This window comes from Phyllopteryx taeniolatus, chromosome 23 (assembly GCF_024500385.1).
Source record: "Phyllopteryx taeniolatus isolate TA_2022b chromosome 23, UOR_Ptae_1.2, whole genome shotgun sequence".
In the NCBI taxonomy this organism is placed as follows: Eukaryota; Metazoa; Chordata; class Actinopteri; order Syngnathiformes; family Syngnathidae; genus Phyllopteryx; species Phyllopteryx taeniolatus.
This window is the reverse complement of record NC_084524.1, coordinates 6,084,082-6,101,069: the sequence shown is the minus strand read 5'-3', so window position 1 is coordinate 6,101,069 and position 16,988 is coordinate 6,084,082. Positions and strand designations below refer to the sequence as shown.

The 16,988-nt window shown below is 42.1% G+C and overlaps 1 protein-coding gene across 16 annotated transcripts in view; it reads left to right on the top strand.

Moving 5' to 3' along the window:
• Positions 1–16,988, top strand: part of LOC133472857 (adhesion G protein-coupled receptor L3-like) — a 140,126-nt gene that overhangs the window by 78,205 nt on the left and 44,933 nt on the right. For all 16 annotated transcript variants that reach the window (XM_061764309.1, XM_061764313.1, XM_061764311.1 and 13 more), the window contains 3 exons: positions 2,604–2,618; positions 3,688–4,488; positions 15,017–15,355. In XM_061764309.1, the coding sequence (XP_061620293.1) occupies positions 2,604–2,618; positions 3,688–4,488; positions 15,017–15,355 (1,155 nt within the window). The remainder of the gene's footprint in view (positions 1–2,603; positions 2,619–3,687; positions 4,489–15,016; positions 15,356–16,988) is intronic.

Sequence of the window (16,988 nt, the reverse complement as noted above, 5' to 3'; positions counted from 1 at the left end):
GTGTTGGTCACTTTTGCTTCTTTCCTCATTTTGAGGAGTGCAGTATTTCTTGTTTTGTGCGGGCGTTTTTCTTTTTTTTTTGTGCGGGTATGTTTTTCTAACAATGAGTCTTTTGAAAGTGAGAGCTGAGAAGAAGAAGCGGATGATGTCCATTGAATTATTGCTTGAAACTGTAGAAAAGCAGGAGCAAGGTACGCATGTCGTCGACTTGGCGAAGCATTACGAGAATTGTGCTTCTACTGTATCGAGTATTCGGAAGCACAGTCAAGGTTACAATGCCAGCAAAGGGCGTTTAAAAAACAAAAAATCGAAGCTGCGGACCTCTGTCCATGAAAAGAGGGAGAAGCTGCTGAATGTGAGGAAAGCGTGGCAAAAAAATTTGAAAATCCAGTGAAGAAGATTAAGTGAAAACTAAATATTTTGGGTGTTTTGGGGGTCTGGAACGGATTAATGGCATTTCCATTCATTTCAATGGCGAATGTTGATTTGATTAGAGAGCATAGTCATGGAATAAATTAAACTTCATAGAAGTTCATAGAAGCCTTCAAAATGCATTTTACAACAAAATAATGGTCTGTCCTCATCCGCTTCAGTCCTCCAGTTCAGGTCGATGTAAGGGACTCTTTATCGGTTTTAGTTTCTCAATTTCAGAAGCCGGCGAGATAGGCCGCTCACAACAAAAGGTAACACAAAGAGAAATTCGTCTGCTCGTCACTCATAAGTCCAGCCTCCCTGCTGTTTGTCGCTAATAAGGGCAATGTAACACCTCCCTCTGACACCCGGTTCCACCTCGGCTCTGTCAGACAAACGTGAGTCAGGAGTCAGAAATATAATCACGCGATCAGTTTTCCTATTTTTGCCCGACTCCGTTATTTCCAACTAATTAGTTTTAAATCCATTTTGCCACAAATAATGATAACCCACCTAGCGGCTGGTGGGTGGCGCCAGTGCAATAACGAGAATGGAGTGGGTTGGCACGGGCCGGGCGGCACCTGCTACCAATCGCCGGCCTTCTGCGCTAGGAGGTGAACGCACAAAATTGATTTCCCCGCAACACAGCGGTCGCTCGCAATGCAGCCGGGGTACTAATGCGGCGGGATTTGCTCAGCCCGTCAGCCCGATAAACAACTCCCCCCCTCATTTTTTTATGCTTGTCTATATTAATAGTTTAACTATACCCCAACATATCATCCAAAAAAACTTTACTCTTAAAAATAAATGGCTTCCAGATGATTTGCTAAGGAAAAAATGACAACGACCATCCAAGTCTCCCCATGCTTTTGAATGGTAGTGTAGACACTCTCATTTTTCGCAAGGACTGGTTTTGATTTTCGGGGAATTTGAATTTTTAACCCTTGTCTTTGTTAGACAATACATATCGGAAATGTTTTCCTTGTTTGAGGATTACTCCAGTTCTGACTTGAGGACAATTTGCAACCGTTGTTGTCCATTGAAGCCTTATGGATGCATTTTGAAAGTTTTTTTTTTTTTTTTTTTTAGTTCCGGTTGCCTTTATATAGTTTTTTTTTTCTTTTTGAATTAATTATTTTTTTAAATTATTTTTTTTTGGACTGCCCTTGGTTCTGCATCCTGCCGTCGCCAGGCCCAGCGTGGGCTCCGAGTCTGGGCGAGCGCCAAGCCGTCACAACGGCATCCTGCATTGTCAAGGTTATAAAATAGCGCCAAAGTAGAGCCATTGAGAAAATTCTAGGACACTGCACAAAAACAGCAGACGAGCGGCTGAAAGAATAAGAGGGCCGCTGAGATGGAGACGACAATACGGCATGGATGGCGCCCTCCCCATCCTTAGGCACATGCTACATTCAAAGCGCGGTAATCTGCGTGATTAATTAACAAGCCGATGGGACGGCGTTAAGGCCTTTGCCGCTCCTCGCTTCGAAGGAAAGAAACATGGAGGCCGTCACCGCCGTGGATCTCTATTAGCCGCTAATGATGCCGATCTGGAGCCTTTGCCGTCACGAGTGCGAAATTGGGAAGCGTTAATTATTCAGCCAGAAGTCGGCACTGTGAACGCGACGCGGTCGACGCTCTCGAGCCCGTTGTCGTATCTTAAGCAGGGAATTAGATGACGCACGTGGTGTAGTAAGTATGTGTCACACACACGTGTTACATGCACTGCTCATTACTGATTACCCTACCGTTGCAATTTGACAAGAATAAAGTTGTAATGTTACGAGAAAAAAGTTGTCATTCTAAAAGAATACTGTTAAGATGTTGTATTTTGAGGAAAAGTCACAAATTGACATGGAGTCTGAATAATTATGGGAGAGTCTTAAAATCATGAAAACAGGGTTGGGGTTGGCTTAGGTTTCACGTTCTTCTCGAAATATTGAGATTTTATTCTCATAAAATGACAACTTTTCAAATATTAAGATTTTTTTCACCTGTATTATGAAGTCCTTGTTCCCTCCTTTCGCGTTTGGCTTTGAAAATGAGCGCAAACGGCGTGAAATTACTTCCCATTTTTTTGGCCGTTTCCTCCACTATAACAATGTGCTTTTTTTGGACGACTCTTTACGATCACTTCATTAATCTTTATTATTGTCTTTTCTCTTTCTTTCCCCTGTCACGTCGACATGTAGAAGTGGAGCAAAAAGGTAACTAAATGCTAACAATTGTCTTTTTTTTCATGTTTGCACTGTTGCTTGTATGTTGTAATTTGAAGCCCTGTGAGTTGCCACCATATTTTCTTTTGTGTATTTGTTTTTTTCTTACTACTTTTTCAAATCCCCCTCTGCTTATCCGAGCTCGGCCTTATCAGCTGCATACTATTAAAGCTACAGCTATATACGGGTGATCAATAGCTTGTCCAATAAGCTGTCAGCAATTTTTGATTATAGTCCTAACATGATGATGGCAATAACCTTCAGGGACTTGCTAATCAATACTGGAGACAGATCATAGTCTCCATATTCATACCTTATCAGCAGAAACGGCTTTAAAGAAGTGCATGGCGGGTAAACAAGAGTCCCATGAGTGGTACCATTGCTTTGCATCATTCCAGATTTGTTTTCTTAAAGGGACCTCACCTATTTCTTTACAAAACAGCCTCAAATGTGTCAAATTTAATAAAGCTATGGGCAACCAATGCATTGTGGGTTGGACAAAATCTGTATAGGACCCCTGGAAATAGCCAAAATGAGCCTAAAATTGCGGCTTCAAAACAAGATGGCGGACTTCCTGTGTCTTATTGGGATAGGAGTTTATGACAAAACAACGCCTACCGAATTTCATGGGAGCGAATGAGTTTCCAAGTATCGGAAAGCCGTTAAAATGGTGATTTAAAGACTACGATGACAAACAAACTAATGCTCGAGTCCTAATTAGCGATTTACGGCATCACTTATTTTCTCCTTGAAGGACAAACGTATCCTCCAGATTTTGTCCAACACACGACGCATTGGTTGCCCCTAGCGCTGAATTACATTTGACGCATTTGAGGCTGAAACTTCCACATTTGAGAACCCCAGAACCACTTGTTCATTGCATGGTAGTTATTTTTCCATTGGTGTTAGGATTATGAGAGGGTACTTCTCCCCTGGAGCCAAAAAGTTTGAGAACCCCTGTAATAGGAAATGGATGGATGGGTGGGTGGATGTATGATCCTGCTCCCGTTACCTGCCAATGTAACGCTGTACTTGTTTTTCCCCTATTTTGGCTCCTCAGTATTCCTGTGCCCAGGGCTTCTACGTAGGGTATACCAGAGCGAACACCTCTTCGAATCGGACCACCAGTCCGGAGCATGGTGCAAAGACCCCCTCCAAGCCTCAGATAAGATCTACTACATGCCGTGGACGCCCTACCGCACGGACACGCTGACCGAATACTCCTCCAAGGAGGACTTTGTCGCCGGCAGGCCGACGACGACCTATAAGCTCCCGCACCGCGTGGACGGCACGGGCTTCGTGGTGTACGACGGCGCGCTGTTCTTCAACAAGGAGCGCACGCGCAACATCGTCAAGTTCGACCTGCGCACTCGCATCAAGAGCGGCGAGGCCATAATCGCCAACGCCAACTACCACGACACCTCGCCGTACCGCTGGGGCGGGAAATCCGATATTGACCTGGCGGTGGACGAGAACGGCCTGTGGGTGATCTACGCCACCGAGCAGAACAACGGGCGCGTGGTCATAAGCCAGCTCAACCCGTACACGTTGCGCATGGAGGGCACGTGGGACACGGCCTACGACAAACGCTCGGCGTCTAACGCTTTCATGATCTGCGGGGTCCTCTACGTTGTCAAGTCGGTGTACGAAGACGACGACAACGAGGCCACAGGGAACAAGATCGACTACATCTACAACACGGAGCTGAGCAAAGACGGCTACCTGGACATCCCTTTCCCCAACTCGTATCAGTACATCGCTGCTGTGGATTATAATCCCAGAGACAATCTGCTTTACGTTTGGAACAATTACCACGTGGTCAAGTACTCCTTGGACTTCGGCGTGCTGGACAACCGACTCGGTAAGTCACATTTTTCATAACCTAGCACAGTGAGGGTCGAGCAAGTAGCAAAAAAGCTTGGACACGATATCGTGGAGCGCGTCTCCACACTTGACTTCATCTGCAGGACAGTTTGGATGCTTCGGTCAGTGCTACTGTTTTGGTTTGACACAGAGTTAAGATTCAGGTTTAGCATCTGTTTGTGAACAGTAGCCTACCGCTATTGAACACTCCTTCGGATTGTCCCATCAGGGCTCACCACGGTGATTCACTTGCAAAAGTTGTTTGGCACAGTTTTTCCCTGCACGAAAGGCTGCAGGATGGACTACTACACAACCATTGCATAACAATGAATAACAAAACCCAATATTCTAACACCAAACCCTAACCCTAAACCTGATCCTACTCAAACCAATAATACCTAAACCTGTAGTTCATTCTGTTGACTTTTTTAATTCTACGTAAGCAATTAAGATGAACCCGAGTTGATTGTAATTGTTGTTGAATTTGACTTTTTTGTGCACAGAAACAGGTTTCACCTGTCGAAAGCCCTTCATGGATGCCATTGTTTGTATTAAAATGATGTAACTTGCACATTGGCACAAGCATGCATAAAAACACCAGCTTGAATGGGTTGCTCATAAACAGAACAATGTCTTTGGTAAATATACTCCACTCCTCGGTCATCCAAAATATTTTTTTCCTCTCCCAGATGCGAGGCGTCCTGCTGCGGTAATCAATTGATATATTCCGTGACCGCGCTAACAGGGCGTTTGCTTTGGCCGACACACAACCAGCCATAATATAATTTGTTGTGCTTAATAAGAGGGAGCTTGTGTGTTTCTCCTTTTATTGGATACGAGTTGCTGTGCAAAATCGGCGGCCCTCCAGACGAGCCGCGTGAATAGCGATAGTGAATCCTCGGTACGAGTGGACAGATGGGGCACAAATTGAAATGCGGGGGTAACAAAAAAAAAAATGGGAGAGTACATGAAAAACCCCTCCAGAGTAATAAAGCAGCTGTTTGATCATCTTCCTGACGCTGCATGTAAATGGCACGTTTTCTTGCAGAGAACAAAATGCACCATCTTTTGGGGGTTGCTATACATCTTAATAAGTTACACACTATTTGAGGAAGCTGTTGATTTTCTGAAGCACCTTGCAAGGGTTAGAGTATGGTTTCATGTCTTGAGCTATTTCCTTGTTTTTCTGTGGTTGTGGTGGATGCCTAACCCCGAAACCTTACCCTCACCGTAATCCAACCCAAAAATTAACCCAAACCGTTATCCAATCGTAACCGGAAACGAAGCCCAAAACTTCACCAAACCCAACTATACCGTAACTTCCACCCCAAAGCCCACACTCTTACCCAAACCGTAATCCAAATTTAAAATAACCCCAAAGCGAACCGTAATCCCAAACCTTAACCGCCATCCAACCATGACAATAATTCAACCCTAATCTAAACTGAAACAGAACCCTCACCCCGAACCCCAACTTTAATCCAACCCTAACCTAACCTGAAACCTAACCCTATCCCTTGAAACAGGACTCAGCATTCAGGTAAAGACTCTCCCATACCTTAAAATATGACAATATATCGATCATAGCACGTTTATAGTGTGGGAACTACACTGTTACACGGAATTGGCCGCTGTGTATTTGGACTGCGGAAACAATTGAATCTGAATTTAGTTCCGGGGGCCAATGTGTATGAAGGAAATGTATTATATTTTAAATATACAAGGGCAAGAAAAATGCATGATGAAGTTACTTTAGCAGAGTCGTTAAAGAGCAGTAACAAAAGCGCTTTATTTATTTTGTTATTTCATTGTTTCCCTCTGTCCTCGTCTTTCACATATTATAGCTTTTACTGACTTTTATTAGCGCAGTGTAATATTCTTACAGCAGCCAGTTATTTAGCGTGCTATAAATGTATGCTTTTTAATCTGCTGGGATTCATGGGGAACAAAAAAAGCCACCACTTAATTATACAACGCTGCAACTTTCTCGGTTCTTTTGGACTATTTCTTGTTGTCGTGCTTCTTTCTGTTGTGCAAGGTTGCAGTTCTCATGAATAACTGGCGAGAGGAATGATTACATTTATTTCATGACACATACATGTGACCGAGCAATCGATGTTGGGATTTAGGATTATCTTTAATTGTTGTTCCTCTGTGCAAAGTGGTAGTTAGTGGTAGGTCGTAGTGGATTTTTCATCTCACTCGGGATTATTTCCGGTTGTCGTGTTTATTTCTATCGTGCAAGGTGGTGGTTGCATTTGGCATGGCATGGGTCGGTGACAGGTTTCAATGTACAGCGCGGTTTTACAAAGACATGGTTTCAAAACCGCTAAAACTCCCTCTCCCGTTGTTGGTGCGAGCAGTCACTGAAGTGAGCGTACCGCGACTTTGTAGACTATGAATGTCACATTCACGAGAGCGCCACTCGACAAGATGCACTGTATTACAACAACACTGTCTTGAAATGAACTCTTGCAACCAGCTAAGAAAGTTAGCGTGTCTCCAACTGGTGAAATCGGTAAAACTATAGACTCGCTACCAAGGCAGGTAACGAGCTAACTAGCATGGCTAACGTCAGTTCGTCTCCGTTTTGAGGTACTGAAGTACTTTTACTGTTGACTACAGTTTGATCATGTATTTTTTAAAATCTATACTTAAGTTTAGTAATGTACCTCCAAAGTGCATTCAATGGCAAAATGTTGACAAATAATATATTTTAGTCTGTAATTGCAATACAGACAAACTGCAATATTTTTACTCACTTTTATCATAGCGTCAGAATCTGATACCAGCCCAAGCCTAGTGGTGGTTATTAGTAATAATTGGCCAGAGGAATGATTGCATTAATCTCATGGCATGTGACTGCGCATGATTTTGTGGCTGTGGATTATTTCTGGTCATTCTGTAAATTTCTATTGTGTAAAATGGCGGTCATCATAAATAACTCGGGCCCATTTTGGGAGCTCTTGGTTGATTTCTGAATGAATCCCAAAGCTGTTACGGCAATATGCGACCCAGTATGTGGGCCCAAGATGTTCGCACACAGTCCGTGTCAGAGATTCATTCACTGTCTGGCCTTTTTTTTGTACGTTTGCCACATGTTGCCATCTGGCAGCGGCCTCACGCCAGACGCCGCGCCCCGCAGGCTCTTGGAGGGGAAAGCGTGCCCGAAACACTCCATGTTTTGGCTCGGGCACCCGCTAAACTGATTAAGAGCGTCTAAGCGATAAACGTGAGGGTTGGCAAGAGCGCGTTAGGGGGATAATCGGAGCGCGGCTCAAGTGCTCTGATGTTGTCCGATGGGTTCCCTGGTCGCAGACCCTCAAGAACACCCCCACGCTCCCCACGTGGCTACGTTTTTTGTTGGGTTTCCCCCCCCCCTGGACCGCGCAGTATCAAGAAAGAGCTTGCTTAAGTCACTTAAACCAGTGAAGGCCGCTCGTTTGATGTCGAGGCTTACCAATGTAGGCTACATGCTCATTTGCACATCACATAAACGCCTTGCCCTTAATGCCTGGTACTCCCTGCAGTTGTGTTAATAAACGCCCCCAACCACTACAGGAGGACATAGATTTTTTAAAATAGTATTAGAAACTACATTTTCATAGGATACAAATTTATTCCTACAAATAAAGGGATCACATTCAATAAACACCTTGCCCCTAATAGAAGTATAGTTCGACTTGAAGTTTTGTAAATAAACAGCCCTGGCCACTATATGAGGAAATATGTTAAACAATAATGATTGTACAGTACAATTATGTTTGGACTCCACCTTAATAAACACCATTCTATCACACATCCTATTTTGATCTGACGTCTTAGAAACCGAAGTGTACATTTTACCAGAGCTCTTATCAGAAGATGGCAGGGTACCTATCTCGGAATTGCTGCGATTTGTCACGCGAGCGCGGTTACTGCATGCTCATCTTCCCCTTGCCGCCTGACCTCCATTAAATGCCCTCTCAAGTCCCGGGACAAGCGCTCGGGAATGAGAAATTAATTGCCAAACAATGCATGGCTCCCCTCCATTATGGCTCTCATCATGTTAGATGATATCGAAGCATTACCGGATGTCTGGCTGCGTAATTGAGCCGCCGCCCCCCGTTCCAGTTGATGGATAACAACACAATGAAATAATAATAATAATTTAAAGGCTTGGTGGATGACGTCAGGGCAATCTGATTGGACGCTGACTAAGCGCAGTGATCTACAGGTGCTGGGTGACATCGTTTGCCACATCTTGACTGATCTAGCTTTGCAAACGTAATAGAGTCGTCCCACGTTTATCGCGGCGGTTACGCTCAAGTCCACCCTCACGATAGACAAAATCCACCAAGGAGTGACCAAGCATTCATGGTAATATTTATAAATAATTATATTTATATATGTTTTATGAATACACTTCATCACCTGCAAATAATATAGTATATGTATGTGAGTTGTCTGTGTACATGCCTTTTAAAGGTGGGTCTACTCTGTTGAGTGACGTGGAAGTGAACGTATGTGGACGTACTATTGGCCGGCGAGTTCCTGACTATGGCGTTAGCCACTGTGGCGTACTGTGACAGTTCCAGTTGAGGCTACCGGCGGGTGTGCTACTGTATTTTGTTACCGCTTGTTTAATAAATCGATTGAAAGAGTACCAGCGACTGTTTCCATCCTCCCTCTATCCAAATCACCTGTTATGGATTCATTCTAACTCGCGGTGGTAGGCTATATTCAATTAGCTAACGATGTTTACTTTACTGGAGATGTGCAGTTGAGTAACTGCACTGTACTGTGCAGTAAACAAAAATGGTGATGCTCTGAAACCGCAATAAGTGAACCGCAATATAGCAAAGGATGACTGTATATTGTATTATTTATATATATTTTAAAGCTTTATGAACCTCCCCACACTTTTATTATATACACTTGGGGCTATCAAGTATTTGTAGAATCGATTATTCTACAGCTCTTCTCATTGATTAAGTAATCCTATGAAAAATTATTTTGCATTATACCATCTGCAGAGATTATTTTTGTCCCCTGAGGATTTTTAATGGGAGCAAAAAGGAATTTCAAGGGGCAGTTAGAAAATGTGTGTTTGTGTATATTCCTGTTTCTAAATACGGTATACGCTTTGGTGAACAGATGGATATTTGAGGAGTTTCTTGAAAATGTGCAGGGAAAGAACATTCTGGATTTTAGTAGGCGTGTTATTGTGACCCTCGCTATTCTAATTTGCGGTGCACTCCAAGCAAAAAAAAAATGTAAGCTGAGATACCATTTAGCAGACTTTAAACAGCGGAAGGAAATTTAAAAAAGAAATAAAATAAAAGGCTGATGAATGACATCACGCATCGACGAGCCAATCTTCTCAAGTGTGTTTGAAACTACCAATTGCAGGTGTAGCTATGCATAAAGGTTGAAAGGAGGTAATTGGGTTCAGCACAAGGATGGAAAAAGTCACTTTCCCCGACTAATTCCTCGCTAGGCCCGAAAGCCCTTTTCGGTCCACGTTTGATCAGCCAAACCTTCGACGAGTCACACGTACCGGATTCATTTGGTAATACCTTCTCCTCCCGGAGCTGGCTTATCTAATTGCGCAAGCCAAGGGCCTTGGGATACCGAGCGGCGAGGCTAATTAGCTCACTTTGAAATGAAGCGCAAAGCTCCATGTGGGGGTTAGCTATGAAGCTAATTTATTTGTGTTTTTTTTTTTTTTTTGAATTATTGTTCTTCGAAATGTTGCCATTAAAGCAAAGTAGAAATGATCAGAGGACTCTCAATGACACAATTAGACAGCATGTGGAGCCTTTTTATCCAACTCTGTGGTGGAACTTTCACTGGTCAAACTCCGTTTTGTCAAGAAAAATTCCCGTTCCAATTCTTCTCTTTCCCTTCAGGAAGCTTGCTTAAATTCCCGAAGGTTGATTGATTGATTGATTGATTGATTGATGCTTTAAGAAATGGTACTGCCTTTTTTTAAATACGCCAGTAAAACCCATTGTCATAACAGTAATCATAATTAAACTACAGTGGACTGCAGTGGATAATTGACGTCCGTTATAATCGCATTGAAAGAAAAGAGGAAAAAAACAAAACAAAGAATACTTCAATAAGCGGGGATCAACCACCAATAAGCGTTTTTGGGCTTGGTTTAAAAAAAAGGAAAAACAAAAAGAAAAAAAACATTTGAAAAAAATAATAATAATTGGACAAAAACGTGAAAAAAAATCGACGAATAGGTGAACGGGCGGGTGCAAAGCGAGAATAACCCCCAAAAAATGTGGCCATGCGATTATATCGTCAGTGTATCTTCATTGATCTCGCTTTTTTTTCTCTTTTTTGTGATAATTTTTTTCTTTATATGATAATAGTACATTCAATTTTACAAACATTTATTTTGAAAAGAAATGAATACACGACTAATGATAATATCAATTATATATGTATTTTAAAAAAAAAACATCTGTTAAATATATTCAATGCATTCATAATAATAACAGCAACAACAACAAAATAAATTTTGATGTAATATGTATATTTATTTAGAAATGAATACAAATTGATACATGCAGTGAAATTGTATTAACGATATTTCTGCATTAAAACAATTCATATTTATTTAAGAGTATAAATACATCAATAAAATAACCATGATAAAAATGTTATTTATTTCAAAATAAATGCATACATTTATTATAAATATATAATAATTACAAATAATTCAGTAATAATAATAATAATAATAATAGTACTAAACAGGAAGGACCTTTAAAAAAATAAGAACAATAATTTTAAGTTATTATTATTATTTGGGTAATGCTTTTCCCTGTGCTATTACTCCTTAAAAATAATAAATATGCTTTTAAATGGTTTTGCCTGATGCCAGCACGATATGTCCGACTTTTTTTTCACTTTAGACAGCAATTCTTTTTTCTTCATGATACAATCTGTCCATCCTGCATCCGCTCCAATAATTCCCTTATCCCAAACAGCTTATGTGCAGACCTCCATCTTATCGGCACTTGTGTCGCCTTCAATGGTACCTTCTGCCAGAAATAAAAAATATATTTATACTGCCATTTTTTTGTTATATTTTCAAGAAGAGGAAAAAACAAACAAACAAACAAAAAAACGGGAGTAAAAACAGGTAAACAGGGTATGTATGTATGTTTTGCTTGACTGCTAAGCTGCTTTGCTTAGCTGCTAAGCTAACTGGTCAAGAACAAACTTAGGTATACATATATAAAAAAAAAAAAGATTTTGATATTAATATGTCTTTTCTGATAATATGAATAAAAGTGTTATGTTAGTATGAGGTAAACACTCAATGTTGGCCGGAAAAAAATAGAAGAGAGGATAATAAGCTTGATGATGTCATTACTGCTGAGTCATGTAGCTCACTTTTTTTTCCCCTCAACCTCTAGGTGGCTAAAAGGATTTTAATAACAGGTTTGCTTTTGTAACTGAAGCGCATAAATACTATTTAAAATATGAGGAAGACAAAGTTTATTTTATCTTTTATATTTAACATTTAAATTGCACATCAAGCATGAGGTACAAAAGAAAAACGATTTGGTACAATATTTAGGAATTTTTACTGTTACTACAGTTACAGTTACATTTTGTCTCAGGGCAGCTATCATTAAAAAAAAAAAAAAATGTGCACGTTTCTTTATTTTGTGCATTGCAGAACATGTCCTCTAATTTTGGAATGACCCATTTACAGTATGTGAACGCTGCCGGCACATTTCAATTACGGCCAAATTGACGCAGCTATTTACCGAGAGCCGGATGCGCTCTGTTTGAGGTCGTCATCGCTCCTCCTCAAATGTAAATGTGCGACCGCCGTTCATGAATAATGGACTTATTGCAGAGACGCCGGCGGCGGGTGCGCGCACACTCGCTGCCGAGATGGATGCTCGTGGGATCTCCATGCTGATGTTGTCAATGATGTTAAATGTTTGGGCTTTTTTATTTATTTATTTTTTTGTATTAAAGTCCTAGTGACGGGGTGCGACTGTCAAACTCCCTGAGGGATGATGGAGCTTCGTTGTGTCCGTGTGCTCCGTTGACTTTTGCTGGGCGCTCATTGCTCTCTTGCTGCGTCATTCCGTGTGAAATCAACCAAGAATTTTCCCTTCGCCTTCAATTTCTTCGAAACCTCTTTATTGGAGACAGCTAGGCTAACAAACTTTCGGCTAATTACACTCTAATTAGCTTAAACCGCCATGGGAATGCCATTAATCACCATCTTAAATGTTCCTTGTTACTTTTAACCTTTTGATTTATATATTCAATTTCCATCAAAAATTTAATTTACATAATTTACATTCTGCGCTTCGGTAAGATAAATAAAGCATGTATAATCTGACTACAAAAGCTTGACCGCATCTCATGTATAGCACGGAGACGTTATTTTGAGATATGTATCTTCATCGTTTTATTATCTTCCATCATCCAACCATAGAGCACGCCTCCTCATCGTTGGTGGCGCCTCTGAGTTTTATCCAGAGAAACGCATTCTGTTTCGGCCGTCTTGTTTCACCGACAAAAGTTAAAAAAAGGAAAATGCCCTTTTGGACTATATTTGGCCGAAAAAATTTGGATGGCCGCAAATTCGGTGCATCTCTAGTTACAACACTGCCACATTGACGCTACATGCCACTCGTTAATCCGTCTGTGGTGTTTCCCCATTGTGTGTTAGCATTAGCATGAGCAAAGTGGATTTAAAGGCTAAACCATGTGGTTGCTTAAAATACACAATGTGGAATTCTCGGTTTTATGTTTAGTTTGACCATAAACTTTAAACATTCAACAGCCCGAAACCTTTCATGTTGAAGAATTGTTCAGTAATTATACCTGTGAAAATGCTGATTTTAATTAATGTATTTATTTTTTCTTCGAAGTGAGTTGAGTTACTGCCACCATACAACGCTCAGACAAAGAATCTGAAAAAAAAAAAAAATCATCAGAACAACAGCTCGCATCTCGGAAAACTGTAAGTCGGTTGAAGTCAGTCAAATGTCAAGGCACCACTGTATTATAAAAAACAAACAAAAAAACATACAATTTAAAAAATATAACTTTTTTAATAATATCATCATACCAAAACGTTTCTGTCCATATTGCTCAGTCAGTTGATGTAAATAAATAATAATAGCTGTTATATTACATACTGTAATAAAGTCAATCATAAGCTTGACTGCATTTTTGCCACACATTTTTCGATGAGTTTGTTGTGCGTGTGCACATTTTTCTGTGTTTGCCAGGACGGCAGCTCGTCTCGGGTAAACAACCTCATTAGCCAGCACCTCCTGGAGTGGCCATCAAATCCAGGAAATAGGGAACCCGCTTGGTTTCGTGTCTGGAGGTCCACAAATAGCAGCAACCCAAGCCGCGTTTCGACAACACAGCTGGAAGTGTGTTAACTTTGCCAGCGGTGGTCCGCGACAAACCCACCTGTTTGGCTCAACGACAATATATACACAGACCTCTCTTTGAGAGCTGAATCGTACGTCAACGTCGCCGCCATGTTGTACGTGGAAAAGGGGAGCCATGGGCCATCATTTGCTGCTTGGAGATGTCGCAGCCGTTTAACACTCAGCGCCAGATCTCATGAGATTGAGACTGCAAAAATGTTTTTCTGTCCCCGACTGCAGTTCAAGCTTCGTCACACTGTACCAACATTTTGTACAATTTACGCTATTCATGCCAAGTTTCTCGAAAAAAATGATCTGTTCACGCAGTGGAGGGCCAGGTACTATCACCGCTGATGAAAACACTGAACCCCTAGAGCAGGCGTTTGGGCAAAGCCAGGGAAAGTCTATCCGGAGGGCGGCACTGGAACTCGGCATCAACAAAAGCTCGACTCAGCGGATGCTTCAGAGAGTTATAAAGCTTTACGCCTATCGATTTCAGATTGTTGAGCATCATAAGCTTCGGGTTGAAGCCTTTGAACTTTGTACAAAATTGTACTACGCGTTGGACCAGTGTGACAGCCAGAAAGCTTCTCAAACTGGTGTTAAACTGTAGCCGAGGACAGAGCAGCCTCTTGCAATTTCAAATCACTTCAATTGTCAAATGCTGTGGTGGCCTCACGTCTGTCTGAATGTTACCTCGAACCAAAAAGAGCCTCCTTTTTTGTTCTGCACATAAATAGCAAAATCAGAGAGAAAAACCTTGACCTGTTTTGGTATTTTGACTATTTTCATTTCAGAGCTGTACAGTTATATCACACATGAATCGGTTTGTTGCTTACCTTAAACTTCAACACATAAGGATTAACCATTTGTAATTATCATATTAAACCTGACATACGTTGTTTTGGTGCCTATCAGTTTTCCAAATAATAGGCATTAATGAGAGGCATTAACTTTGTGCACTTTGTCGCAGCTTTGAAGCTCAGTCCATTTACTTGCATTAGTTTACAGGGCATAGCGTCCAATATGGTGGCTCAACCATTGTTGTATTGTTGGTGTCTATGGTTTGGGTCGCCTGACACGTGATTTTGCTTCGCCCCCCCCCCAATCCAGAGTCTTCATCCTCCGCAATGGTCTACATGGACACGACAACCACCACCACAAGGACCACCACGCGGCCCACCACCGTCACCTTTACAACGGCCAGGACCGGCACCACTAAAATGGCCACCACCACTACAGCCACTACGTCAACGTGGGCGGCGGCCCCCCCGAGGGCCCAGACGCCAGTGGGGCGCCTGGGCACGGGAGACGACCAACGGTCGCCGCCTTCCTCCAGGTTTCCCAACGTCAGGGTGGAGTACTGTAATCCTCTGGTCATGTTGGACATCTCTTGGCCCAAAACTGGGCAGGGAATTGTCGCCAAGATGCCTTGTCCTCCTGGGACCATAGGTGATGTCAATTTTCATATATACACATCGTAGATATAGAAATCAGCTTTTACAGGAAAAAAAGACTTTGAAAAGCGAGATGTGTGTGTGTGTATGTATATATATATATATATATATATATATATATATATATACATATATACGAGAAACATTAGTGAAATGTTAGCGAGTAAGCCAGTTAGCAATCGAGTTTGTTACCTTGCTGACACGGTGGCGTCGGGCAAGAGAATTGCCTGTTGATTATGTTTCTTGTCACACATTACGTGACCAACTGTCGAAGTCATTCATTATAATTCACGATAAACTAGCGAGACATTTTTTCAGCTCTCGCTAGTGAACAAGCTACGTAGTTAGAAGATGCGGCAATGCTGGTCAAGAGATTTGTGCGAGGATGATGTTATTCCTGGATAATTAATCGTAATTCAAGATAAACGATAGCAAATTGTTACTGAGTGCTACAGACTTTCATGTTGGTCAAGAAAATCATTACATGATTCTTTTTTTCCTGTTCTTGTCAAAATTTACATGACCACTTGTCAAGATAATTCATCCTGACTCAAGATAAACTTTAGCACATTGTTATAGAGGGCGCTAGGGATTTTCTTTTAGCTTACTTGGCGACGTCGGTCAAGGAAATCGCTAGTTGATTCTTTTTTTTTTCCTGGTCTTGTCAGACATTGCACGACCACTTGTCAGTGTAATTCACCATAAATCGAAGCAAAATGTTAGCGAGTGTGCTAACTAGTGAACCATCCATCCATCCATCCATTTTCTGAGCCGCTTCTCCTCACTAGGGTCGCGGGGGTGCTGGAGCCTATCCCAGCTGTCATCGGGCAGGAGGCGGGGTACACCCTGAACTGGTTGCCAGCCAATCGCAGGGCACATAGGAACAAACAACCATTCGCACTCACAGTCATGCCTACGGGCAATTTAGAGTCTCCAATTCATGCATGTTTTTTGGGATGTGGGAGGAAACCGGAGTGCCCGGAGAAAACCCACGCAGGCACGGGGAGAACATGCAAACTCCACACAGGCGGGGACGGGGATTGAACCCCGCACCTCAGAACTGTGAGGCTGACGCTCTAACCAGTCGGCCACCGTGCCGCCTAACTAGTGAACAATTTAGTTAATTAGCAGAGGCTGCAACGTTTGTCAAAAGAATCGCATGTAAATATTTTTTTCCCCTGGTCACGTTGTATATTATGCAACCACTTGTTGAGGTAAGGCAACTTAATACACAACAAACTTTAGCAAAGTCTTAGTGAACTAGCTAGTTCGCCAGCTAGCTATTCAGCAAACAGATGCCGCAGTCTGGGTCAAGAGAATCACACATTACCATTTGTGGCTAGGTAGAATTTGTGGCACTGGGATCCGAAAAAAAATGGGAATGCTGCAAGTATGCCAAATGTGGCGATACTATGGAGGGGCAGAGGGTTGCCGTGCCCCACCATACTGACAAAGGAAAGGGCCATTTGGGCTCCCGCAGGGCGACTCACTTTTCTCTTGACACGACCAGATTCCCGTCTCCACAGGCTTTCATGCAGCAGCGCCCTCCCTCGTCTCCCTTCCCCACTCTTATCTCATGAACCCATCAAACATAAGCGTGCCCAAGGTGGACAGGGGAAGGAAATTAT